This window comes from Carassius auratus, unplaced genomic scaffold (assembly GCF_003368295.1).
Source record: "Carassius auratus strain Wakin unplaced genomic scaffold, ASM336829v1 scaf_tig00016288, whole genome shotgun sequence".
Taxonomy (NCBI): domain Eukaryota; kingdom Metazoa; phylum Chordata; class Actinopteri; order Cypriniformes; family Cyprinidae; genus Carassius; species Carassius auratus.
Window position 1 is genome coordinate 63,441 of NW_020524659.1, and position 27,344 is coordinate 90,784.

At 37.0% G+C, this 27,344-nt stretch overlaps 1 protein-coding gene across 1 annotated transcript; it reads left to right on the forward strand.

Moving 5' to 3' along the window:
* Positions 1–146: 146 nt before the first annotated feature.
* LOC113075031 (fibroblast growth factor 22-like) lies at positions 147–27,031 on the forward strand. Its single transcript, XM_026247746.1, has 3 exons — positions 147–1,080; positions 23,367–23,470; positions 25,064–27,031. Exons 1-3 carry the CDS (start codon positions 744–746, stop codon positions 25,256–25,258), a joined length of 636 nt encoding a protein of 211 aa, XP_026103531.1. The 5' UTR covers positions 147–743; the 3' UTR covers positions 25,259–27,031.
* The last annotated feature ends 313 nt before the right edge of the window (positions 27,032–27,344 follow it).

Genomic DNA, 27,344 nt, shown 5'->3' on the forward strand with positions numbered 1-27,344 from the left:
TGAATGACAGTACGATAAAAGGTAAACAATATTGAGAGTGACATTCACTCAAAGTGATTATGAATAATCCAGGCCCCACCCATCTCCTCTCAGTCCCCCGATGCAAGCCCTGCCCTGAATAAAATGCAGGAAAGGACTGAGCCACCCCACCAAAGAGCAGGAGTGAGAGAGAGAAAGACACCCATTTACAGCTTTACTGCCTTGTTGAGTCCGTCAGATTACTCTCACTGCCACCTCTATCTTATCCTCTCACTTTCTTTCTCTTAGTAGTCTTTTTGAAACATTCTCTTACACAGACACACAGGCTCTCACTGAAATAGATTCATTCAACTCAGCTCATTCACAGGCACAGGTCAGGCAGCCTCACATTTCACCTTGCTCTGCCCCTGGCTGAGAGGAGAGAGCCCTGCAAGGTGCAACCATCACACAGGACACAGGATCCCACATCTATATCAGCTTGGACTGAGGGACCTTGGTACTCCAGGACAATCTAACAAGACTGAGACATTTCTTTGGGATGGAATTGCAAAGTTCTCATTCATCATTCTGAAGAGCAAGACCAACAGACAGCTGTTTAAAAGACTAGAGTGATACACTTGAGTTTTAAATTGTTTACTTAGGATTTTTTTAACCCTCTATTCCCATTCTTCTGCCTATGGGTTCTGCGTGAGGCAGAAAACCCAGCGAATACCAGCATCATGCCGACTACTTCTGCAAGGTGCACCTTGGGAGTCTGACCCATCATGTTTAAATGGACACCTACTACCGTTGGTCTCCACTCTGACCTCACCTTTGCCGGCTCAGCCCTCCCTTCTTATCCTTTTCCCTTGTTATGCCTATCCCTGCTCTTTCTGGCTTGCTCCTCTCTTGGAGTTTGCCCACCTGCACTGGGGCATGAGCCCCTTCATGTGCTGGCACAAGGCACAAACTGCTCGTGGACACTGGAGCGGCACACGCGCAGCTACAACCACCTCGAGGGTGACGTCCGCCTTCGGCGCCTCTATTCCGCCAACAAGTTCTTTCTCTGCATCGACAAGACAGGCAAAGTGGATGGCACCCGTCGGAAGAATTACCCTGACAGTGAGTAGACGCCCAGTGTTTGTCTCCACTCATGTGTCCCTGCAGAAGGGAGTGGGGATTATTTGGTTTTTATGATCTTCCATTGACTCTCTTATCACTTGTGGTTTATGGCTCATTTATTCTTCTGCTCGTAGGATCAGAGTTTTATGAGTATGTACAAAGGTGTTTCAAGGTAGGATTTGTAATACGCAAAACACATAATTGGAAAATGTAGGCCCTTCCCTGTTATATTGGCTCGCAAAATACTATGATCTGAAATATGGAAGTCTGTCTCCACCCTAGAGAAAAGAAAAAAAAGAAAAAGGTAATTGTTCCTTTATCTACCATGATTGCAACTTTACATCTCTTTATTGCATTGTCATATCTTATAATTACGACTTCATATCTCTCAATGTGACTCTCAATTTTTACTTGTGACATTATGTCCCACTTTTCTCAATTGCTTGTTTAATTTTTTTTTTTTAACTCAGAGGTGGAAACCTACTTCTTTATTTAAGTAAGGTTAAGCAGGGGAATTTAACTTAAAAATAAATAGCAAATGATTACGTTATAATCAGAAAATGTAAACACAACTGTAAATTTAATCAGCAGTTAGGTACAGTGTAAAATTTTCATGCAAGTTCAACAAGTAATCAACATAAAAGTTTTGTTGTAGAATCTTAAAATCCTCTGTACACTGTCAGAAAAGTTATACCTTTAGGGGTACAAAAGCTTGTCACTGGTCTGGTACTATTAAAGGGGTGTAAATTAATAGTTCATAGTATTAATGTACCTTTATGTTTCTACTATTAACTCTTTAGGAAAAAATAAGGGACAAATATTTTCCTTTAAGTGTAATGCCTCAGTTGAGAGCTGTTGTACCCCTAAAGGTATAACTTTTTCCTCATTTTTTTCTTTGAGTGTTTTGTATATACTTTGATGCTTTAATATTTTACAGAAAATTGTGGATGTTTGATCAGCATTTAATTTTGAAATAGCAGATGAATTTGGTTCTTAGAAACCCTACAGTGATAAATCAACAAGACATTTCTTACAAATCACTTTCCCCTGCCTCACAGTTTGATCTCACTTATTTGAGAGTTTTACTCTCCTCTGTGAGAGTTCAGCAGGGCTTTCTGTTTGTTTGAATTTAAGATTTAATTGGTTTAGGTCATGGAGATCACAGTGGGTTGACCCTGGCTGTTTTGTGTTTGTTGTTGCAAAAAAAGAGTGAGTCAGACTTTTTTTCCAAGCAGGTTGCTTTAACTGCTCTGCCACTGTGCAGATCTTAACAGTTGCACTGCATTTGTTTACAAGTTTCTGCTCTCCACGGCTGTCTCAGATCAGTTTAGATGCTTGTACTTGGTACAGCTGGGTGAAACTGTACAGCCCTCAGAAGCAATTTGCTTGCACATTTACTTACCATCCTCTCATTTCCTTTCCCTGAATTAAGGTCCTTTTTACCAAAGAGGGACCCCTGTACAGAATGGTATCCTGCATTTACTAGCCTTGCAGAATTTCTCAGTATTCTCTCTCTTTGCCTTTTTTTTTAATTCCAGGGTTCACATAAGTAGAGGAATTTTGATTTTCACAATAAGGGCTTTGAAAAACAGTTTTCATAATTCAGCAAGTTCAGAATCAGAAGTGTTTTTTGCATTGATTTTGTTAGTGTTGCTTTGCTGCTATCCACCTTGTCCTCTGCATAGCCCTTAGCGTCCGTCAGCACTGCTGCATTGCCCAAACAGCCCCGCACTGACTCTCCCTCTCACTTTTTCCAACTCCCGCTCCCAAACTCTCAGGTGCAAAAACAGTTAGAATTAGTCAACGGGCTCTTGGCTAATTGAGGTAGGAAAATATTGTATCAATCCCAGTGAACTGAAGACTGGAACAGCTGAGAGAAGAGGCTTCAATGCAAAGGACTGAAAGAGAGATTGATAGGTAAAAAAGGATGTAGGGGGAATAATATTTGCATTGAACAGTACACATTTTCTGGTACTTTTGAGTTCGATTAAACTATACTTACTATTCCTCTATATAGTTGTAAATGGGCAATTAGAATGTTTGGAAGAATGCTTTAGTTTTTTCGTAAGCAAAATAATTTTAGATAGTACTGGCAGGATAAAATTAAGGACTCTGACCTGGAGTAAATGGTTTGCAGAATTGTGCAAATGATTTCAGAGCATAATTGGCCACAAACTAGCCTTGATTTGGCACCTATTCCTGAAACTTGTTTTTGTCCAGGTGCTGAATAGAACACAGCACTTTTAAGTTTTCCGTATTCAAAGTAGATTGATGTCAATCAGCTCCAAAAAATAACGGTGTCATCGTTCACAGTTAACAGCAGCATAATGCAAACTAGACACGCTTATTTGACTATGATTTTAAGTGTAAGGTTGTAGTAGTGCCTGTCAGGTCCTGACAGTGCTTAATGGCTAATAGCACTGCAAAAACGGACACAGTCCCAAATCCCTTCACTAGCAACTATGCTGCTGTTGCATGAGCTTGATGTTGGGAGCAGACAATAAAAAATAAAAAATAAATAAATAAATTTATTTATTTATTAAAGTTAGAGGCAAACCATAACAAAAGCTAACCAACCAAACTTTGTGGAGACCCATGTGAGTACCAAACCTAATATAACATTTAGCGTTTTGCTAAAGTGAAGCTGTTTTCTCAGTTTTCTCCAAATATGTTTTTATAATATGTAACAATTATAGTAATGTAGTCTACAAATACAACTAGTAGTTTAACTAATTTTCTCCAAAATTCATGGACAAGAAATTATGAGTATAAAGAAAAATGGAAATCTCATACTTCAAAGGTAAAGACTGTAACCATTAACCACCACTTGATGGGTGTTGAGTGAGAAAGTATATCAATCTTAGCCTAATGTTTCTGTCCATTCTTGTCTTAGGCAAGGTTATTTTCTTTTATAGTTTTTGAATTGCAGGTACTTGCTGGCTGACAAAACCAAAAACTTAGCTCTTTTTTCCCCTTAACATTTGGCTTTAAAAAGAGCACTGTTGAAGTCTAGGGCGTATGTGGTTAAGAACATCAAATGCTTGACTTGAGTCCAGGCAACAACACTGCGCTTAAGGAAATAAAGTCATGCGACAGGCATAATCAGAAAAGTCACTTTTGCTAAAATATTGCCATTTTGCAGTTTGCCAGGCCTTTTCTTCCATCTCCCATTTTCTTTCGCTCTCCTTCTTCCATTTCAGCTGTATTTTCAAGAGATGTGTCATGTTTACCAAGTTTCCCCTCACTTTTCTGCATCTTGCTTTAGATGTTACTGTTTTCCCTTGCAGTGATTTCATAGGTGTGTTGAGCTTGGACCAGAGTCATGGGAAGAAAATCATCCACCCATTCTGAATATATTGTGGAATTATTTAAAACATATTTCAAAAAGAGAGACTGTCAGTTCATAGACGCCTAGAGGCCACAGAAGAGAGATTGTGCCCGACTGAATGCTGGCACATAAACTGCTGTAGAATCATGGGAGGTGAAAATAAATTCACAGTGTAATATTTATGTCGACGTGTTATAATTTATGGTCAAATACTTTACAGTGTGAGAATTTTGAAGAATTATCAACAGCTGAATTTAGAAAATGGAATGTACTCCAGAAGTGTGATATGAAATGATATGAGGCAGTAAAGTTCTTAGGTTCCTGATCAAAAGATGTGTTAAAGAGTGAGAGAAGGAATGTACTCTACTAAGGACATTTTATAAGTGTGTAGTAGTAGTGAAGCTCCCGGTCTGTGACAGTTTAAGTGGTAAGGGCACATGGGTACTAGGTGATTCCAGACGCTTCGGGAAAGTCTGGGAATGTTGCTTACATTTAGCCTGTGGGGGCCTCTTGGAGATTTTGGTGCCAGGAAAAAAAGTCCTACAAATCCTGCCTTTTTAATCCTTCCGACGGACAGTGGTTCAGAGAATAGTTATAAAATGCTCAAAATCCGTCTCTTGCCAGGTGTTTTCGGCCCAGAGAAGGTGAAAAAAATAAAAAGCAGAAACTGGCACACACTCTGAGAGATGCAGAGCTAAAATGCCCCAATTTTTCTAGACTATTCTCTTTCCAAAGGCCAGTTTTAATGTCATGAATGGATGAAAAGACACACCATAATTAGTTATGTGCAGCGTTAATCCCACTCCAACTAAAATACCTACCTGCCTTTTAGAAAATCAGGTAGGCCTGGTGAATTTTACTTAAAAGCTTATAATGTTCTATCTAGTCATGATGTGCATTTGCATTCACAGTTAACATTTGGTAACATCTCTGTTGTTCACCAAATTTCTGCTGCGAATCCATGCGATCAGGAATTTTATATAAGGGTGAAAGATTTTGCCATGCAGATTTTGTAACAAGTTGGTTGAATTCGCAACACTGACCAATGTAAGGCAGCTTGGTTTGAAAGTGGCTTCTGTGTAATCTGTTCTTCACACAACACTACACTACTGAAAATAGACCATTTTGCCCACAAAACGTTGCACCTTTACAGCAGGTTTTGCATATACATGACAATGTGTATTCAAATATTTGAGGATTAAACACCTCCTTCTTTTCAAGCGCAGCATTCCAAAGTCACCCATAGTATAATTAGTGTTTATATAATCGAAGATGAGCTTTGCATTATCTAGGTCTATTAGCACAACTTCGCAAAATCCAACTGGCATAATTTAATTTACATTGAAACGCTTGTGTGGCCTTTTAAATTACAAATTATTTATTTTGCCAGACAGAAATCAAACTTTTAAAGCACATGTAAACTTATTTGTCACACAAAATGTCAGTTTGATTCTAGTGATCTCTGATGAGATCACAAAAATGGCCAAAGATAACATCATAAAATGTTGCCTACTCTTGCGATGACTCAACTAATGCAATATATATATTTACATTTAAAGGTTGAGCACTCTGTATACTCAGTGGTGCAATAACTGACAGGCAGTCTCACAGTTCAGTAGGTATTGCTCAGATTCTCTCATCTTCACTAGGCAAATGTTTGCAGAAAGTTGACCCAAGGCCATTTTTTCCTGAATGAGAAGTCATTAGCACTGTTATTATTATTATAACTTTTTGTGAGGGATGTAAAACAAGTATTAATTAGATCAGTTGGGAACCCACAGCTTGGCTAACTCATGCAGTACCATATGCTGACTAACATCTGCCAAAGCCAACACAGTTCACCACCTCTCTTGGCTCTGTGGCGAAATTAAACAGACAGACAGACTTGCTCTCATTGTGACTGGGTTCAGGCTCTAGGCAGCGGTGAATTAAAACACCCTCTTGAAATTGTAGTTGCTCTGAATTGACCTTTTGATTAAACCATGTTCACCTTCAAGCATATGTTAACCCAGACAGTGTATCTCGGAGACTGAGCGACTACTCAAATCAAATCAAATCACTTTTATTGTCACATCACCGACAGCATGTGTGCCGGGATAAGGGAAAAGCTTGCAACTGTGCTCCAGACAGTGCAAGACAGTGCAGAATACAACTGACAAGTTTAACAAATAACGTTATATACATTTAGACACTTTACAGTAACAGTATACTTTTATGTACAGTATATACACTATATTAAACAATAATATACAAATATAATTCACAAATGTACACAAATTGTAGATGAGATGGTTGGTAAATATAAGTATTATTGTAATAAAGTGCAGTGCATGCTACATTGAAGTCCAGTTGGTAAAAATTGTGGTAGTGGTCGAGTTAAAGTGCATGATGAATGGTATGGACAGAGTGGTGTGCTGTGTAAGTGTCAGTTCTGAGTGTTCAGCAGCCTGATAGTCTGATGGAAAAAGCTGTCCGTCGGCTTGTGCGTGATCAGATACTGCGTAACCATCTGCCTGAAGGCAGCAGAGACAACATTGGGATTCTACTGTGGATTTCCCCTGCATGCATTTATCACAATTTGAGATTTACACATTCTTTGCCTGTCAATGTAATATTACAGTAATATTAAAATCTAAAACTGACATTTTGGGTTAAATACACCAGAATGCTGGCTTCTGCTGTATATCTCCCACTAGGTTTTCTTCTTGACCTAATTTAATACTCTTTATCATTTGTCTATTTATAATGATACGTCAATAATTCAAAGTGAACAGGATAGTCCCGTAGGTGTTACCAGCTCAAGTTTCCAATCAGGCCAAAAATCTAAGGAAACTCCTTATAAAATCTATAACGATAAGAATGTGACACACCCAGTGCACGCCTTTATGGTCTTTTATAGCTGACTTGTAAAAAAAAAAAAACAACAGCAATAAAACAAGGCTGAGTCACAAAACATGGCCATAGGATTCCTGTGGCTACCACTGAATGGCTTTTATCACATAATCTAAAGTACTTTCTAACAGAGATACTTCATTTTTATTGTGCTTTGCAGGTAGTAAATGTGAAAACAGATTTGGCAATGTTTGGTTTATAAAACCCCATGATATAAAATTGTATTTAAAGCATTAGTTCACCCAAAAATGAAAATTTATTATAACTCACCCTAATGTCGTTCCAAACCAGTAAGACCTCCATTTATCTTCGGAACACAGTTTAAGATATTTTAGATTTAGTCCGAGAGCTCTCAGTCCCTCCATTGAAGCTGTGTGTACGGTATATTGTCCATGTCCAGAAAGGTAAGAAAAACATCATCAAAGTAGTCCATGTGACATCAGAGGGTCATTTAGAATATTTTGAAGCATCGAAAATACATTTTGGTCTAAAAATAGCAAAAACTAAGACTTTATTCAGCATTATCTTCTCTTCTGTGTCTGTTGTGATTGAGTTCAAAGCAAAGCGGTTTTCATATCCGGTTCGCGAACGAATCATTCAATGTAACCGGATCTTTTTGAACCAGTTCACCAAATCGAACTGAATCGTTTTAAACTGTTCACGTATCCAATACGCATTAATCCACAAATGACTTAAGCTTTTAACTTTTTTAATGTGTCTGACACTCCCTCTTAGTTCAAACAAACCAATATCCCGGAGTAATTCATGTACTCAAACAGTACACTGACTGAACTGCTGTGAAGAGAGAACTGAAGATGAACACAGAGCCGAGCCAGATAATGACTTGTTTAAGAGTCATTTGTGGATTAATGCGTATCGGAGACGCATTAACGTATCGTTTAAAACGATTCAGTTCGATTTGGTGAACTGGTTCAAAAAGATCTGGTTACATTGAATGATTTTTTCGCGAACTAGATATGAGAAACTGCTTTGTTTTGAACTCTCTCACAACAGACACGGAAGAGAAGACAATGCTGAATGAAGTACGAACCAAAATGTATTTTCGATGCTTCAAAATATTCTAACTGACCCTCTGATGCCAAATGGACTAGCTTGATGATGTTTTTCTTACCTTTCTGGACATGGACAAAATACCGTACACACAGCTTCAATGGAGGGACAGAGAGCTCTCAGACTAAATCTAAAATATCTTAAACTGTGTTCCGAAGATAAATGCAGGTCTTACTGGTTTGGAACGACATGAGGGTTATTGTAATTTTTGGATGAACCAACCCTTTAAATATGAAACTATGAAAAGGTTTTTAATGTCTTATGTTTGGAAGGGTATTGCACAATTTGCAACTGGCATAATCATAGTTATAAAACGATTTACATATTTAAAACAACTGTTATGATCATGGACTTTCTGTTCCTTTTGAAAATGTTAATTAAACTTCACTTTTGATTCGCTGGAAGACCACACCTGGGACTTTATCGATCTGGCGTGCCTTACCAACTTCCCAGACCACTCGCTCTGTAGTTTTTATTACATCCGCCTGAGTGAGCGGTGTAAGGCACGCCTACCAGCGAACCGTCCCAGAGAGGATTTCGCTGGAGTGGGTGCTGGAGAATAATGGATCCCTATTCAACGTCGGCCCTGCTGAAGAGAATATCTCCAGCCTCACTCTCAAACCAGAGACCAGCCAGCCGCCATCCAGCTGCACGGAACTACTGCCTGAGCCCACCCCAGACGTAGACCCTGAGCCCACTGCGACTGAGCCAATCGTCGCTACGGAGCCTGAGCCCTAATCAGCATCTGACCAAGTGCGTGAGCCGGCTACATCGTCCGTTCCCGAGGGAATTTTAGTGGAGATCGGGGTCTTGTGGTTCTGTCCAGCCCTGATCCTCCTGTGTTCCTTCCCTGTCTCCCTTTCTCGCCTCCTCCTAGACCAGTCAGTTCCTCAACCCCATCTCCGCTGGTGCCAGTCAGTCCCGCAGCTCACCCTCAGTCAGCACCATCTGAGCTGAGCCTTGTCATGAGGATTCCCTGTCTCCGCCTCCAGCCTCCGAGCCCAGGACTCCACCTCAGTCCTTCGACCCAGTGGCTCAGTCTTGGTACCTAGCTCCCTCGTCTTTAACATGGCCCATCATCCCACCAGCTCCACCGGGCTCCCTCGTCCCTCCGGCTCCACCTTGGTCAGTGGTCAACCATCCGCCGCCTCAGGACTCCACTCCTCTGGCTTCACAGATGGCTCAGATGGGTCTCTGAAGGCCAACTATATGTGCTGAATGGGCAAACAGCTTTATCTCGCCACCCAAACCAAATACAAAAAGTAATTATGATGTGCTGAAATGTGCTGTCCTAAACTGACATTTAAGGGCATTGGTATTGAGTCCATTCAGCACAATGAGTCATAAGCACACATAGGAATTGCCCCAACTGGATGTATGTGTGTGTATGTGTTCATTAGGTAGTTGTTGATTGTTATATAGTTTTATAGCCTCTATGATTTTATTTGGCTATTAAACTTGAATCAGTTTTCAGCAATTGAAGTGATAATAAATATTTACTATACATCACAGTAGGCTCCTTCTTTGCTGGTTCACTCTAACATTCACCAACCTTTGGCAAGCAGACCACATCTGTAAACACTATGCATAATCACTAAGAAGCTATTGAGATTGATACAATTATGATTATGTAAATTTCCTGACACATTTTTTCTTTTTGCATTGCCCCATCACCCCAGTTGTGATTTACAAACAGTTAACTTTAAATGATCTGTAAATTTTGCCCACACACTCTTCAAGATCTGTTTAGTTTCCCATGTGGCCAATTAGCTGAAACAACATTTTCAGGATGTATGTTGTCTGTCAATTTTGTGATTCTTCATCCGCAGGTTTACACATAGCAGAGCACACTGTATGTTTATGTATTTATTCTTCATGCATGTCTAATCATAGCCAGACCTAATCTTATGAATAGGTTCTGTACAATAATGCCTTACTGATTTCTGTTTGACCTAAATGTTATTGCAACTAACTAAATACAAGGCAACCAGTGTAGTCCGATTCATGAACAAATAACTGACTTCACTAAAGAGTTGATCTTACCAGTTACATCCATTCAGTATTTTTATCATTCTGATCACTGCTAAAAATTGATTCAAATACATATAATGTATATACACTGATAACAAATGGTCTAGAAACATTTTTGATTAAGAAATATGTGGTAAATTTCAAAGTAGAAAGACTGAAATGGTAATTTCTTGTAATACATAATCCAAAAATTTACTTTCGAAAAATATTTTTAGAGTGTTGATATGAAATATCAAATCAAGTTGCATATGCAAACCAAATGATGCTGTAGCTTTTCTTAGCACTATCTTATATTTTCTGAGCTTATTTAAAGCTTAAACACGGCGGTGTAAAGCTAGGTCCTCTCAAGTTCACACAGGTGTCCAAGCACAAAAATACCAATGTAGTTAATATAATTAATATTAAACGTATTCCACAACCAGAAAAACTTTTTGTATGAATTCTAAAACAATACATTTACATTTTATATTCTATCTTTTGTGGTTTTGCTTTTATTTGAAAATAATGTAATATATAGAACTTAACATCAACTGTTAAAAGTCTGCAGCTCTGTAAAACATGGGGAGATGTCTTAACACTATGTTGCTGAATTCAGTTTCACAGTTTCAGGTCAGCTCCGATCAGAAAGTTCCAGACCAAGGTTGAGTGGACATGGGCCAAAAATCCCCCATGGAGGATAGTGTTAAGGTCAAGGCCTCTCTCACTAGCTGAGTGATTTGACAGATCTGACAAGAAGCTGATGGCCCCTTTGTGCTGCCTGTCAGCTTCCAGTTCAGTCCGTCTCATTTCAGTGCTTTGAAACACAACGAGAGCTCCAGCCATGGAAAACATCCTGCTCCGGATTGACCAAGTGGAACTCCTTGGGCCAGATTAACTAAACAGGGCAAACTAGTGTGAGACCGCAATCCCATAAAAGCACAGATGGGAGTGGAAAGTTCTGAGGGTGATCTACTGAAAATGCGCAAATTAAAGAAAACATATGCAGACAGTGAATTTCCATAATGAGCAATGCAAGAAACCAAGAGCAGCGCAAATTAGTGTAGGGTCATAAGTAAGCAGATGACAACATACAAGTGCAAAATTGCTTAAGACATGCTTTTGGGATGTTAAATAATGCCAGAAATGTTAGCAAACTGAAGAATAGCATTAAAAAGTTTAGATGGCCATGTTTCAAGTACTACCGTCTCTTCTGTTGTCACCGCAGCACAACCTTTGTAATTCCATTGCTATGTTTAGGTTAAGTATTTCTAATAAGTCAAACGAGTGATGTAATTGATTTGTGCACTAGATTATGGTAATTGTTATGTGTTACAGCAAGTATGAAGCCCTGTGGACTCATACTTTCTGTAGAAGTTCAACCACAGCTTTGTTTGAATGAACCTTTCTTGTATTTTCAGTGATGAGGTAGTATGCTCTCATCCCCAAGTCTGTTTTTAGTCAGGACGACTGCATCTGCATTTTGGCAGGCGGACGGTTCTCCTCTCATGCAACTTGGTGCAATTAACCACATTTTAACAATGACCTCAGCCTTAATCCTGGGCCTTTTGATAGCGCAGGGTGCAGAAAACAACAGAAGCCTTGAGTCACAAAATAGCCCTTGAATCTGCTTGTAACTATCCGTACAGGCCATTGATGGCTACCCACTTGCTGGCAAAGGAAGTGATGTCTGATTTGGAGGCATTGCTGCACACCCTCTCCTTGATTAAAGAAAAGCCCATTTATGGGGGTCTGCTTTCTTTACGTGCCACCTCGCACCTTTTAGTACCTCATAAGACCAGATACACCAGACCATGTCTTTGTTAACCACAATCCTCACAGCAGAGGAACCCCTTGCCCTCCGGCATCCTAAAACTCTTAGTGGGTGGGTGATTGCTAGTTTTTCCAATGAGGAAAAATGCTATCAAGGGACCCATCCTGAGGGTTCAGTTTCACATGCAAAAGAAGCCAGATATGTACTATTCAGCCTTTAGGAGCAATAGATATCGGTCTTGTTGAAGGTCTGGCCACTAGTTTGCGACCACCAGCGTTGTTACAGCAACAACATCCCTAAAATTCAAGATATGAGACAAAATTTCAAACGGGCATTTTGCACCATATCTTGAATTTTAGGGATATTCTCTATGCAGTATCATGCAGTAAGTTGTTGCCCTGTCTTATATTAGTCATTAATCGACAATATGAAATGACAGTGGATACACATAGCTCTGGGGCGGGGTAAGTGCATGAATAATTTTAACAAGTTTTTTTCCCATAATTAATTAATCTAATTAACATGTAAAATTACCAGCCCTAGTTTTTATATATTATGCATGTCCTTCTCTTTATCTTGTTTTACTGTAAGGTGAATTATTAAATGACTCGATGACTTAAGACATTTACCACCACCTACTGGCAATTTTAGTTTATTATTCAGAGTATAATTTCATTAAAGAAATAATTTTATATTTTCATAGTAATAACAGTAAAACTAAGAAAATAAATTATTAAAGTTATAGTTCACCCAACCAAAATGACAATTCTGTCATCATTTACTCATATGGTCCAAAAGAGTAGGCTATATTTAATACATTTTATCAAAAAAAATATTTCTTGCTATACCTAATTTTTGTAATCTTTGTTTGATGCTTTACACAACAATTACTTTACATTTTCTTTTCAGAGTAATTTCTCCAAGTTTGATGTGCGATTATGTAGATTAATTAATCACCACATCATGTAATTAATTCGATTAAAAATTCTAATCGCTTACCATCCCTAATAAAAACATATTCAGATAATTTGATCTTATTCCACTGACAATTTTTTTCTACTTGTTTTAAGTGTAAAAACAAGTGAAATATGCCAGTGCAGAAAGACAAAATACACTCTAAAAAAACAAGTTTAAAGGCATGATCACACTAAGATGAATAATGAATGTTCTGTGCAAAATTTTGACGCGAAAAACATTTTAATTTGAACTTATGTTAATAAATCTACTCAAACATCTGCAAGTTATGACCAGTTTTACTAATAACTTGTGCCACTGCAAACCGTCTTATGGCATTAAAATAGTTCTGTCAGGTTTTACCAAAGATGCACAGTGACGAATTAGTGCCAAAAACACAATTATTTTACATTTAAATTTAATTCATTAAATTTAAATGAATTACACAGTGAAATTTACTAATGTTTGTACCATCAAATTACTGGTTATTAGCTCCATTATTTAATGCACAAAAAATGCATGTCCTAAAATTATTTTGTGCTTTCGATTTTTGGCTTATCAGTGTTAGTCAGAGTTTGTAATATTGGTGCATATAATGCCTCAAACATACAGTTTTTAAAATAAAATGAAGATAGCAACATCTAGTGTACATTTACATCTTCAAAAAACTAACAATAAAAACACCTTGCATTATCTGTATTTTGGATACTCTTTATACCTCTTTTGTTAAAACGTTTTTGGTATAAGCATCAACTTCACAGCTAATTTTTTTGGTGGGCAGATAACTGCCAGACTTTAAGTGTCTCTTACCCTTTGTGGGTCATACAGGGAATACATTGGACATTCTGGGACATTCTTGCTTTAGGGGTTGATGATGTAATTTGGCCTCTGACCCTGAATCCATTGACTCTGCAAGTGGGCTCCTTATCTGGGACAGTAATTGACTAAAATACTTCCTCTGCCTTTTGAGATTCTCTTATCGCATGCAGTGCCCAAAGCAAGGTCGCATTTCTAAATCTTGATATAATTGTTTTGAACACATTTATTCCATACACACAAAACAATTAGCTAGTTCGTCTCTGATCAGTTATTGTACATATGTATACAGACTTAAAATGTGCAACTGCAAATGTAACTGTAAAATATTAAAGTCTGTGTGAACCGGAATTTGTGTAGTGACGTATTTCCAACTGAAACAGTATATTGAATAGGGGGCTTGGTTTTATGTTTGCCCTCCTTCTCTGTCTCTCACTCATAGGAACCTAATGGTTGGAGGGATGTGTTTAAGGATATTCTGCCCAAGCCATCAAAACTTAGCCATTTTGATTTCATGTGGACCTTAAACATAAGTTAAAAAAAAAAGCCATGCAATCTGACTACAAATCCAAGATTAACATACACCAAAGTGCTCAGTATTTTAATAGTTTTATGTGTTTTTCAACCTTTCAGTAAAAATCTTCAAACATTTCTAAACATGAAACACTTCTACACATCAGGAGAACCCATCAGTTATAGAAAGAACCGTCTGTAAATTTAGACAAGGCATACAAATTGACAGAAAGAGACTTGGGGCCCTGGTTAAGTCTTTCATTGTCCCCAGCTGACCCCAGCTCTCCTCTCTGGCCTCTGTGCCTCTCACCTATGCCGTCTCTCTGTGTGCGGGGGGTAATGGGATACCTGTCACTGGCTCTAATGGCCTTTGAAGGACCTGGCTAATCCCCAGAGTTTGCATTCAGTGAGCCATAAAAGCAAAATGAGCCTGAAACTGTAACAGCTCTGAATAGTGCGAGAGGGAACATCACCCAAGTGTGCAACCCTGGCATATGAGTGTGATAATGGACTCTCAACTGAGTTCAAGTGCCTTGATGGTTGTGGTTCAAATTTGCACTACCTCACTTGCTGGCAAACTAACATATGAATGGCTTCTGTGATGGTGCCATCAATGGATGTACATTGTATCGGTACTGTATCGGTTATCGGCCGATATAGAGACTTTTTGATCACTATTGGCCCATATTGGATGTTTTATTGTGCATATTTATAACCCTATTTATTTATATTTAGATTGCTTTTGCAGTCATCTAGTGTTCAATTAAAGTTCATCTATACAAAAAAATAATAATCTAATGATTAACAGTTAAATGTAATCTTTGTAATGTAACCATTCTATATTCATATTTGGAATAATTTTTATTAATTTATCATCAAACCCATTAAAACAAAATGGCACAGAATATTAATTTAGGCAACTTATCATATATCAGCCATATCATGAAAAATTATCGGCTTTAGTAATATAATCAGAATTAGTAATATTGGCATCCTTAGTTCCTCCAATTACACAGATTTTAAAATTAAAATATAAAATTAAAATAGCTTCCAAATGCATTTAATCTGTATTTTATATCCTTTGTGTTGGTACAACTGTATTGGTATAAGTATATATATTTATTGCTTTAAGTATCAACTTCATGGCTAAGTGTTCTGCTAAGGGCATTTGGCGTAAAATTCTGCAGATCAGTTTCAGTATTAAGGATAAATGTCATTTTCCAACCCTGACAACTCTGGTGCATAAAATAGAATATTGTTTTTTTTATTCTTTCATTCAGTCTAGCTTGAGTGAAAATGACATGCTCTTTATTATACTGGAGCCCTATGAAACACATGGTGAGAAGTAAAGAGCAAGTCTGAAACAGATGTTTCACATTACAGCCAATGGACATTTATGAGACCGGACAGTAAATGCTTGGCAGAGTTATTTAACTTCAACATGTGTGACACGGTCAAAAATCTTTTTATTTGATTTTATTTTTAAAACTTGGTGCAAATTTCATCACCTTTTATATGAACTATAGCAGTTCCTATTTGCTTTTGTTCATACAGCCTGAAATATGTAAATATTACAATCCATATTATAACTCAATAAAGTAGTAGTAGTGTGTGTGTGTGTGTGTGTAATCTATTATATACCAATATTTAAAACTTTTAGTTTATCTGTATCACTAATATTATAAATTTTTAAAAACACCAGTAATTCGCAATTTAATAGCACTGTTAAATTTAACCTTTAGCAAATATCTAAATTAATTAGATGAGATCCCAAAATTCACTTTTGATCCATGATTGGTTTCAGTGTTTTATTTCAAATTTATTTAGACTACAAATTATACATTTTAATATCGGTTACTTTTTTGGTTAATTGTTAGCTTTTTGAATTTAAAACTTAAGGAGGTCTAATCATTTTTTGGGGGGAAATATCTTGGAAAAAAACATTGTTGATGGTTTTCTGCTTTCATGTAGCAACTGTACCAAGGCCGCAGCGCATCTTGTTCAGGTTTATTATTGCTAAAGAATCTATTTAACGACCAATTTAATTGTGAAAAAGAGCATGTTTACCTCACACGCAGGCCCCTGGTGCAATGGATAGCAGACTAATAGGATGAGAAAGACTGATGTTATCAAAGCCAGCGTAGTTTAACACACACCACCCCACCCCCTGGAGATGGCAAGAATGTGGGAACGAAGAGAGAAATCAGGCCAGGCAAAGAATCGCCTCAGCCACGTCCTTTCTTTGGACTCTCATTTCTTTTATCCCTTCCTTTTTACTACTTTCAAAGTCCAGACGGACCCAAATGCAAGCGAGTACATCTGAACAAACCATTGTTCTGCTTCTAAATGGTATTTTTTTTTTTTAAATAAAACGCTGTATTTAGCATTATATTTTATGTGCTGCTTGCATTTCTTCACCCCAAAACATTATTTTATTTTTATTTTATACAGTCCAGACAAGACATTTCAAACTACTTTGATATTCTGTAACTAATAACAGGACATTCAGACATTTTTAAGTGTGACTAAAATGTCCAAGTCATATATTTTAGCTGCCACCATGTATATTAAATATAGCTAAGTTCAACTGTATGTGTCTCTATAAATAAACAGTTTGGTTGAACTTAAAAGTGCTTGTGAATTAATCAGCACTGTGTAACATTTAGTTTAATACTTAAAATGAATTGACATGCAGATGGACTCAGTTTAGTGCTCAAATATCTAGGTTTTTTCTACACAATCAGCTTAGACAGAGCATTGGAAACTGGTATAATAAACAGCTCAGCTGTACATATTTATTACATCAATAACAACCATAAATTACATTTATGGCTGTGTAGGGTGTCATGGCATGTAAATAAGACATGAGAACCATTACTATACAGGTAGGTTGACATGCCTAGACAGACTTACATATTTGAATAATATACTGTACAGTAATACGAAGCCAAGGTGGAAAGTTGCACTAAATATTGGAGTGCAGACAAGCTATGTTAGTATACTAGGAAAGAACCATTATATGTAGTGCAGTGTGTTGGTGGAACGTTTTAGAATTTAAAAGAGGTTTATGTGTGTAGAGAAGATGTGTATCATAGCTTGTAGCCTTTGGAGACTTCATATAGTTATGATGCAAGTCCAGAAACTCATGCTGGAGCTCCTCAGCTGCTCTCTGAAATATTTTCAGGATCATTCAGCTGTTAATTAGCTCATAAATTAATGAACCAGCACAAGCCATTCATGCATACAAGTGAAGTCATTTGACCACTCCTATTGTCAATGTGTAGCTGCATCTCAGTCATGCCAGGAGTTGTAAAATGCCATAAACATTCATTTTCGGATTAAATCCATTATGAAATTGCCTGAGCCCAAAATAAAACCCTAAAACATCCTTAGACTTACATCCAAAGAGGGCCCCAAATCATATAGAGAACAAAATATTAAACAATTATTAAATTGTTGTTTAAAAAACAAAATGTATAATTGTTTCCAATATAATATTAAGCATCACAACTGTTTTATTTTTTATAATAAAAAATGCAAATTCATTTTTGAGCACCAAATCAGCATATTAGATGATTTCTGAAGGATCATGTAAAACTGATGAAAATTGCGATTTTCCATCACAAGAATAAACTATATTTTAAAATATATATTGAGATAGAGAACAGCTATTTGAAATCATAATAATATTTTACAATATTTTACTGTATAAATATATATAAATATAGTATCGCATAACGGACATAAAATTGTTTTGAAAAATTACACCAAACTTTTGACCGGTAGCATATACAGTATATTCATTTATAGATAATTCTACACATCTGCCACCATTTGTTGAGTTTTATTTTATTTTTAATTACAGTTACGTAATCAGAATACTTTTTCAAGTAACTAGTAAAGTAATGCATTACTTTTAAATTTACAAGTTTACTTTTACTTGAGTTACTTATTCAAATAAGGAATGCAAGTAAACATTTTGTAAATAAGCATTCCAGCTCAGGTGACAAATCGTACTGTAAAAGTAACATAACACTTCACAAAAAGTAATTAAGTAACACAATTAGTTACTTTTCTGTGGAGTAACGCAGTATTTTAATGCATTTTGTTTAAAAATAACTTCCCCAAGACTGACCATCAGATGATAACCTTTTTCCCCTGGGCACCAGCATTTGGTGAAAATACGATTTTGTGTATAATATGGTCCAAAAGTTGGGCAGAGAGGTTTCCTGCACACTTGAAACTCAAGCTGTTTAAAGCAGCGGTGACTGGGGTGGGCTCACGGTCTGAACGTGCATCCCACACACATAGGCCTTGAGTTCATTCGGCTCAAGAGCACCTAGAAGGAGGCTGATCTGATCAAAGGTGCTGGTCACGGCCATTAGGCACAGCAATAAGGACCCAGCATGAAAAGGTTGTGATCTGAAAAGGGTTAGGAAAGAAAAGGAGAAAAAACAACATCAGGACCCTCTAAAGGAAGAAAGCAAACTGTGAAAAAATTGAAAAGGTACGTCAATCAACTACAAGCACCCAGTTGGACACAAGAGATTCCCAGGCTTTCACCCGAAAGGGCGACAGGCCAGAGAGGGCTGCTGGAGGGGGCAACCTGGGAAATTAAAGACCCTCTTTAAAAGCACGTAAGGGAGGGGGTTTGCCGGAGAAACTTAGCTCCATCTTTCACCCTGTCGACCCCCTCCTTCTCTTTTAATTGATGTGGGTGGAACTTTGCTCTGTGTGACAAAAGCCGGGTCATTAATGAGACCTTGTCAGCTTCCAAATCTCAGGTAGGTAACAAAGGCCTATTGGGAGCAAAGGGCCAGTTGAAGGAAACATAATTTTAGGAACCTCCTGACCTCCGCCCTGGCTTTCCTTATTACCAGCATCTACAACCTGCATTCTCCACCAACTCCTCCTCCTGCTCCTCTCACCCAACGATAATTCTGACAAAGGAATCGCTTTGAGAGCTCCTTCCTGCTTTTTTTTCTTAAATGATTTGCTTTCAGCGTCAAAAAGGGCTGAATGATCTGAAGATGGGCTCACTTCCAGAAAGTAAAGGGTGGGAGATTAAGGCAAAAGTGAAAGAGTAAAAAAGACCGTGCAAAGGGCTTTCAGAAGTTACATGTGAGATGGGAAGAATGGGTAGTCTACACTTGACTAAGTCTGTAGAAATGAGGATTTTGCTTGTAATGGTTCAAGCAGCTTATTGCCAGCTCTGGCCAAAACATGTCAAAGGTCAAGAGAGTTTGCCAAAGATGTGATGAAAACAAACTCAATGCAGTTTCTCAGATATTATATTCTCCTACTAAACTCATTGGTTACTTACTAATAATTCATTCATTAACTCTTGTTCTGTGTTGAAAAATCAGTCAAAAATCCATAACTTAATTTGGTTAAAGTTAACCCCCGACACAGGTTTTCACATGCCTTGTGTGAGCAATGTTTTAGTCCAATGTGATAACATAAGCTAGCCTTTTGGGGAAAAGAAAATCTTCTCATTGTTACAATGACTGGAACACAACAGGAGGGTTAATATTTAAAAACTACTACCAACTAGAAGCATAATGGCGTGTATTCTAAATGGTTTATCCATTCACATTACTCCACTGTACTGTAGGTCCATGTAGCTGTATGTGTTGAATCAGTACAAAGAACCATCTAATTTGAGCCATTCTGCTGAGATTTGGGCTAAAATGGTCACACTTCAAAGTTTTAGGTTTTGTTGGAAGTTTTTTTAATGAAAATTTTAATTCCTCGAGCACTCCAGAGACCATGAGCTTAAGACACAATAGAGGACATTTTCAAAAGGGAATAAAGATTAATAAAGGTCTAACTGGCCTTTATAGGTGTGTGGTCATGCGTCAAGAACTTGAATAATTTCACCTAGATAAATCCGCACCAACTACCCTTCGGATTTTCTCACTAACCGAGTTCAAATAATGGTAAAGAATGTATCATTTATATGAAAATTAGATGACAAATGATGGTAGAATGGGATTTTTTTTCTTTTTCTTTTTTAGAAAGATAAGGTTTTAGCCCATTAAATAAAGCACTAAAACCAGTTCTTTATTCAGGAAGTCTTCCTGGCTTTCAAAGCTGAATTGGACTTGACTCACACCTTTGAGCAGCTAATACTGAAAATTAGAAGAACTTATTTCAGACACTGGTGCTTTTCATTTGACTGGACCATTGCTCATAAACTCAATGTGAGCTCCAATCATCTGGGAGACTGGCTGGATGTCTTATGAGCTATTTGCACGTGTCTGTCACCAAAGCTATCATGCTGTAAACATGGCAAGTAAATAACATATTGGCCTTCAAAGGACAGACATCATTGAATGAGGTCACAGCTGTGTAACCGAGTGATCCATCAGCGCATCTTCATGATGAAGAGCTACATTATTCACTTAAGTTAATGAAGAAAGACATTACTTAATTTACATATGTCCTTTTACAAGAAAAATATTTCATGTCACTGTCAGCTGTTTCCCTGGTATTGTTTCCTTATTTCCCTATTAATTTTTTATATTTTAATATATTATTTTAGTCTTTTCTGTTACTTTTACTGCATTTTCTAGGTTGCAATACATTTACATTTGACAGATGCTTTATTGAATTCATTGTTAGTTAATTTGGATACATGCATCTGCCAAATGCATAAATGTAATGAAAATCTAAATACATTTTAAAAAGCCAAAGTAATAATACATATATTATAAAAAGCATTTAAATAAATAAAATGACAAAATTGCTTTTTGCTTTTAGGGTTACCAACAAAATACATATGAACAATAGTGAATGATATAAGTTTGTTATATAGTAACATTAAATCGCTGCAGTATATTCTGTTTTATCAGTCACAGTGATTTAATTTCCAAACCCTTAAGAAATAGCTTACAGCTAGGGGTATTATTCTATCGCTACATTTTATATTCTGTTTTCCAAGTCTTTTTGATAGAACACAGTATTTTTTATCATAATAAAACGTGTAATTCAACAAGTACATTCATCCCAGGAAGTGTCACAAAGTTGCAGACGATAATTAGTCTATGAGTTTAAACTGGAAGGAATGGCTGTTGAGAAATAGCTACACCTGCTCAAACCTGACAGCGAGGGTTTACTCAGTCACAGCTGAAAAGCGTTAACCAGAATCCCAAACCCAAGTTCTTCGGTCTGACACCTGCAACACATGTGTTCAACAGATCTGCCTTCCCGTGTTTTTTTGGTGTTCATTTCCCAACTGGCACTAAGTCAACATCTCATTCAGCACCTCACTGTGTTACAGTGTTTACAGTCCTTGTCCAAAGCCAACAGCTGATTTGTCTGTACCGTTTCCCCTTGCAGAATTATAGAGAGGCACCCAGCTGACTCCAAATGGTTTGCATGCAGCGTTTTGTCTTTTTTTCCCCTTTTAATTGCTTTTTACGAGCCTTAAACACTCATGGATGCTCTCAACAGATAACATCAGACAATATGAAATATGTGATGTAATGGAGAGGAATGCTCTCAAAAAGCAATCAATGTTTTTTTTTTTTTTCACAGGACAATCTCAGGTCATCTCCAAAACAATCTGCTCTATTGTCATGACAAGGGTCCAGCCTCCATTTTAGAGCAAAAAAAAAACAATAGAAGAACCTAGCATGATAGACATCCAAACATAATCAATCAGAAACCGAACTACCAGGTCATTAGAAAAAAAAGCTTTAGATTCAGTAGAGTCGAATAGGAGAAATGCATTTTTTGACTTCTGAGTATTGAGTTCATTGATTCGTTCTTGGTATATTCCGGAACATGGAACTCTTCTGACATAATTAAGTGTTGGGAGACGTTACTTTTCATAAATACTGCACCATAAAAACAAACACTACATTACATTAAATTATATTTATATGATAAGTAACACATTTTCTCAATGTAAACTGACTTAAGGGTGAAACATGCAAGGCAGAGGAGTGAAATGAAAAAAGTAAAAAAGTAAAAAAAAAAAAAATAATTCCTGCAGGAAACCTTTAAGCAACACAGTTTCACAAATATTTGTGACCATTTAAATTTCTCACCAATTCGTAAAATATGCGCAAATTCATTGACATACTGTATGCTCAACTGAAGGGTCAGTTTTGTGGTTAGGTTATTTATTTATACAAATCTCATGAATTACATCGTATGAGTGTGTGAATGTGTACGAAATTCCACACTTCTAAAATAACTGTTTTCTCGATAGATTGAATTTTTTTTTTATTCTGTCATTAATCACCTTTATGTTGTTCCAAACCCATAAGACCTTCGTTCAACTTGATAATACCAATTAAGTAATTTTTTATGAAATTTGAGAGCTTTCTGACCCTGCATAGACAGTAACAGATCTTCCACATATAAGGCCCAAAAGAGTAGTAAGGACATTGTTAAAATAGTCCATGTGACATTAGTGGTTCAACTGTAATTTTATGAAATGAGAACACTTTTTGAGCGAAATGAAAAAATAATAATAAAAAAAATACAACAATTTATTCGCTTCCTTGTCAGTGTTCAATGCTTGTAATTGTACATGGGATTACAGCGATGCATGCATGTGCATTCCTCTGGTTGTAAACAAGGCGCAGCACATGTGTGTTCTTCATTAGAAACTTTTATTCCCAACGTTGTCCATAATATTAATGCAATAATGTTGTTTTCTACACTTTCGTTCATAAGTGCCACATAAGTTCCAAGGAAAACCGTGTCTGGAAATCTAGGTTGTTCTTGGTGGATTCACAAAGAGCATCATTGAAACTGGCCTATTGTAGTGTGTCCTGTTTTTTCTTGTCCTGGGAGAAAAAAAAACATCCCTTGAGCATATGGGTGCCTGGTTTTCTAATCAGCAATGATAGAGTGGCTTTTGATAAAGAAACTCGCCCTTTCTAAACCAGACTTCTGTTCCTTTTTTCCCCTCCTCAGGTCTGATGGAAATCCGATCTGTCAGTGTGGGAGTTGTCGCCATCAAATCTGTCAGCACCGGCCTGTACTTAGCTATGTCCAAAAAGGGAACGCTCTTCGGATCGGTAGGTACATCTTATAGCATTAACATTTTGCAAATTAAAGATATTTATCATCCAATAAATATCCTGGAACTAACATTTGTTTTTTTACCGGAACATCCCAAATCTTTGGACACTTCATTTTATTGTGAAATTAGTGCGTGCCAGCAGACAGTTGTTTGTGACTTGTTTAATGAAGACGCCCCATTGCATGTTGCACTTTAACTGCTCTCTGAGAAATCTCACCCTGGCAATCTGTCACCCAGCCATGATAAGATGGCTTACAGATGGCTATATCTGTCCTCCGATCCCCAGAGTAAACATGGCAAACCTTGGCCTGAGCACCCTTCTTTTCTTACCCTTTTGAATGATTATTAGTCGCATTCACTCATTCCACAGTGATCTTATCGGACTGTAGGCTAAAGCTGCCTTGACCAGGACTCTTAAGTGTTATTGTCATCATCCTTTTTGTTCCCTTTCAAGTTAATAGCTTTATCCAGCTGTGGCAGAGTGGCAGAGCTCTCTTGGATTCGTCAGAAAGCTTTTTTAGCCCATGCGAGACGGTGACGGTTGATTTACAATGACAGGCTAGTTGAGATAAATACAAATGCGTAATGGGTACACAATAGGATGTTTGGAACATAACTCACTCCCAGATTTCTGATGCTGTTTTTACCACATGGTTCAGTGTGCTTGGTAAGATTGTTCGGTATAATATGCTAAACAATAAAAGGAAAACCACATATTTGGACTTATATGTATGATTCATATGTAATTATTTAAGAAAATGGCCACTGTAAAAACGAAACAGCTGAGATCTAATCTAATTATTGGGGGCTTAAAGCTCAAAATCTGCTGTTTATAAAAGTACATTTCTGTCATCTTGTCAAGCCAGACGTTTGTCTTTTGGAAATTAACTTTGCAGCTTACCCTTAGATTTTAAAATATATTTGAATAAACTTAAGTCATAAAAAAAAAATACATATCATTCTAAACACTGTTATATTTTTGATAAAAGAAAAATGCATTTAAGGTTGGGAATGTGTTTTCTTCCCATTTGAGGTACATTTGTCAATATTTTTGTCTTTGAAGCTGTAGATAAACTATGCTTTCACTTTGATATATTTGATAAATTTCCATTTAGTTGCACTGTTTACAACATATATTTAGCATATATTTCAAGTATATTTTGGCCAGAGAAATACATACACACCATTTTTTTTGTCATAATGACAACTTAAAAAGGATGTCTTGTTTACTTGCTACTACACATTTCAGAAAAATACAGCTACTTAGTCAAGTCAATTAGAGTGGATCTGATCATTTGAGTCAGCTTTTTGCAGTTGAATGTAGAATTTTGTAAGCATAATGCTGTCATGTCAACTAAATTTAATTACTTCTGATGCCGTTTTAGTTATCTATACGAAAACTGAATTTAAATGAATGTTTGACAATGAAATACTAACTTAAAATGAAAGAATATTTCTTTCAAAAGACAAGTATTGTATGTAAAAAAATGAACACTGCATGTACTAAACTACTGTATAGGTTTTGATGTCGTCAACAACACACTTCGAGTAATGACTCAAGCTGCTCTCTTAATTTGACTCGTTGCAGGTCAGATACAGTCCCAGCTGCAAGTTCAAAGAGCGCATTGAAGAGAATGGCTATAACACCTACGCCTCCCTGCGCTGGAAGCACAGGGGGAGGCAGATGTTTGTGTCGCTGAACGGCCGAGGGAAACCCCGCAGAGGCCACAAAGCTAGACGAAGACACCCATCTACTCATTTCCTTCCTATGCTGGCCACATAGCTGGACTGTTCATCATGAGCAATGCTATGCCATCTGCATTTGATTGGGACTTATTAAATGTTATTAAGTTTGTCTTTTTTTTGTCCCTGAGTACTGTCGCACAGTACATTAACTTATTACTCTGGCTCAGCTTAAGACCCAGTACAGTTTAAAGCAAGAGTGTTAATATGATGTATATACAGGTTACGTATTAATGTTATTGTTGGGTTAAATAGGCATTTACTGTGTCTATCTGTTATACTATTATGACAGATTTCTGACTGACATTACCAACCTAGTCTTATTGTGTAAAAACATACTGTACATAAAATTCACTGCAGTTTCCAGCTGAAATGAACACTAGCGACAGTAAAATGGCAACACTTTTATTCCTTTTGACACAAATTATGATTATACAGAATTCTGTACATAATAAAAGACTCTTCTCATCTTAAGACAAAGAAACTCTCAAAACAACTTTGACCACATTGTATGTATCATGGTTTCTACAAAAATATTAAGCAGCACAATAATGAGAAATGTTTTTGAAGCATAACATCTGCATATTAAATTGATTCTGAAGGATCATGGAACAAAACTAATGGCTGGTGAAAATTCAGCAATAAATCACATTTTAAATATACTAAAATATAGAAAACGGTAGTGGTTGTCAATACTGTTTGCATATAAGTTCAGCATTGGTGAGCATAAGACATGAAAAAAAAATATAAACAGTAGTGTGTATGTTAAAATATGTGAACACTGAACACATGACCTCAGAGTGTAGTGTAGAAAACGTTGAAATGTCATGGTTGTTTCGGTGTAGTTAGAATCTCACACTTGCTTTTTGCTCACACTGTTGGAAGGGTTTAGTGTAGGGGATCTGTTTTCTTCATTTCGCAGTCAATAGAGAATTAAACTTTTAGCGTCACTCACTTGAAATTTCATTGCCGCGATATGTCTGTAGGAACCGGTAGTGGCTAGAGGGGATACCATTAAAACCAGAAGCTAACAATAAATGTAATCTTCTACCTAATAGATTTAGTTAGTTTTAACACCTATTAGTGTTTTATTAACAACTACACCAACCACTTACAATAATGCAAAAACAGTAATTATTGTTGTACATTGTGACAAGACTTATGCATTATTGATGTGTGCATGCCCAGTAGATGAATCTGTATAACATCTAGCGTTTTAAACCGTAGGAACCAGTGAACTGTGTCACGTTCGTTTGTTACAGTGAAAACTAAACATGCCATTTCACTTGGGAACTGCAGTGATACACATAAAATGCAATATTGTTTTGAAAAACTGCCACCATGGGCATTTTTTTTTTCTTTTCACGAGACTGGACTGGACATCACAGTTGGTGACAAACAAAAACAAAATAACAACAACCGCAACAACAAGAAAACATCCATAACAAACTGTTGCATCTTGACATACGAACTTGGCAGCTACAGTATCAGTATGAAAGTCATTTAAGTTGAGAAAAAATTGTGACTAATTGTGAAAATGTAAAAATCGCTAATTCATTTCTCGTAATTGGAATGGTGTATCATCAAGATTCACACATATTACCCTGCTAGCATGCACTGTAAAGACCAATAATGCAAAATAGAAGAGCATACAACATCACAGACAGATAAAAAAGATCGCAAATGCAAATAGATTAAGTACTCATATCAACTTTTAGCATAACAAACTTCCTGTAACGCTCTGAAAAGCTGTTTTATACCCATGTGTTCTTACTGTCACTTAAACATGTTTTCTTTTCACTTGCTTGTCGTTAAACAGAACATTTAATATATTTCAACCTTTTGAACTCTACCGTTCAGTGTGATGTTATTGTCTATGTTTTGTCCTTCGCAACCACAGTCTGCCTCCATGTATCGGTGAGAATCTTGCTCCTTCCGTGTTGCCACCGACCACAACTGCATGTTCTGCCTACTAAATGATCAGCATCACCTGCTGAGTGGTTAGCGTGGCACAAGTCCAAAGATGCTGTCCAAAAAGGCGGAATTCTAGCCGCGCTAATGGAAAGTCTCATCTGTTAAGTGAAAACAGGGGGTCCTGCTTTCACCTGTTGCTGGCAGTCGCTAAA

Bases quoted from the DNA above. Each gene is read 5' to 3' on its own strand.
- LOC113075031 (XM_026247746.1), top strand. From the start codon at position 744: ATGTTTAAATGGACACCTACTACCGTTGGTCTCCACTCTGACCTCACC. The intron at 1,081-23,366 runs GTGAGTAGACGC...TCCCCTCCTCAG, and splicing joins TCGGAAGAATTACCCTGACA to GTCTGATGGAAATCCGATCT. The intron at 23,471-25,063 runs GTAGGTACATCT...GACTCGTTGCAG, and splicing joins AGGGAACGCTCTTCGGATCG to GTCAGATACAGTCCCAGCTG.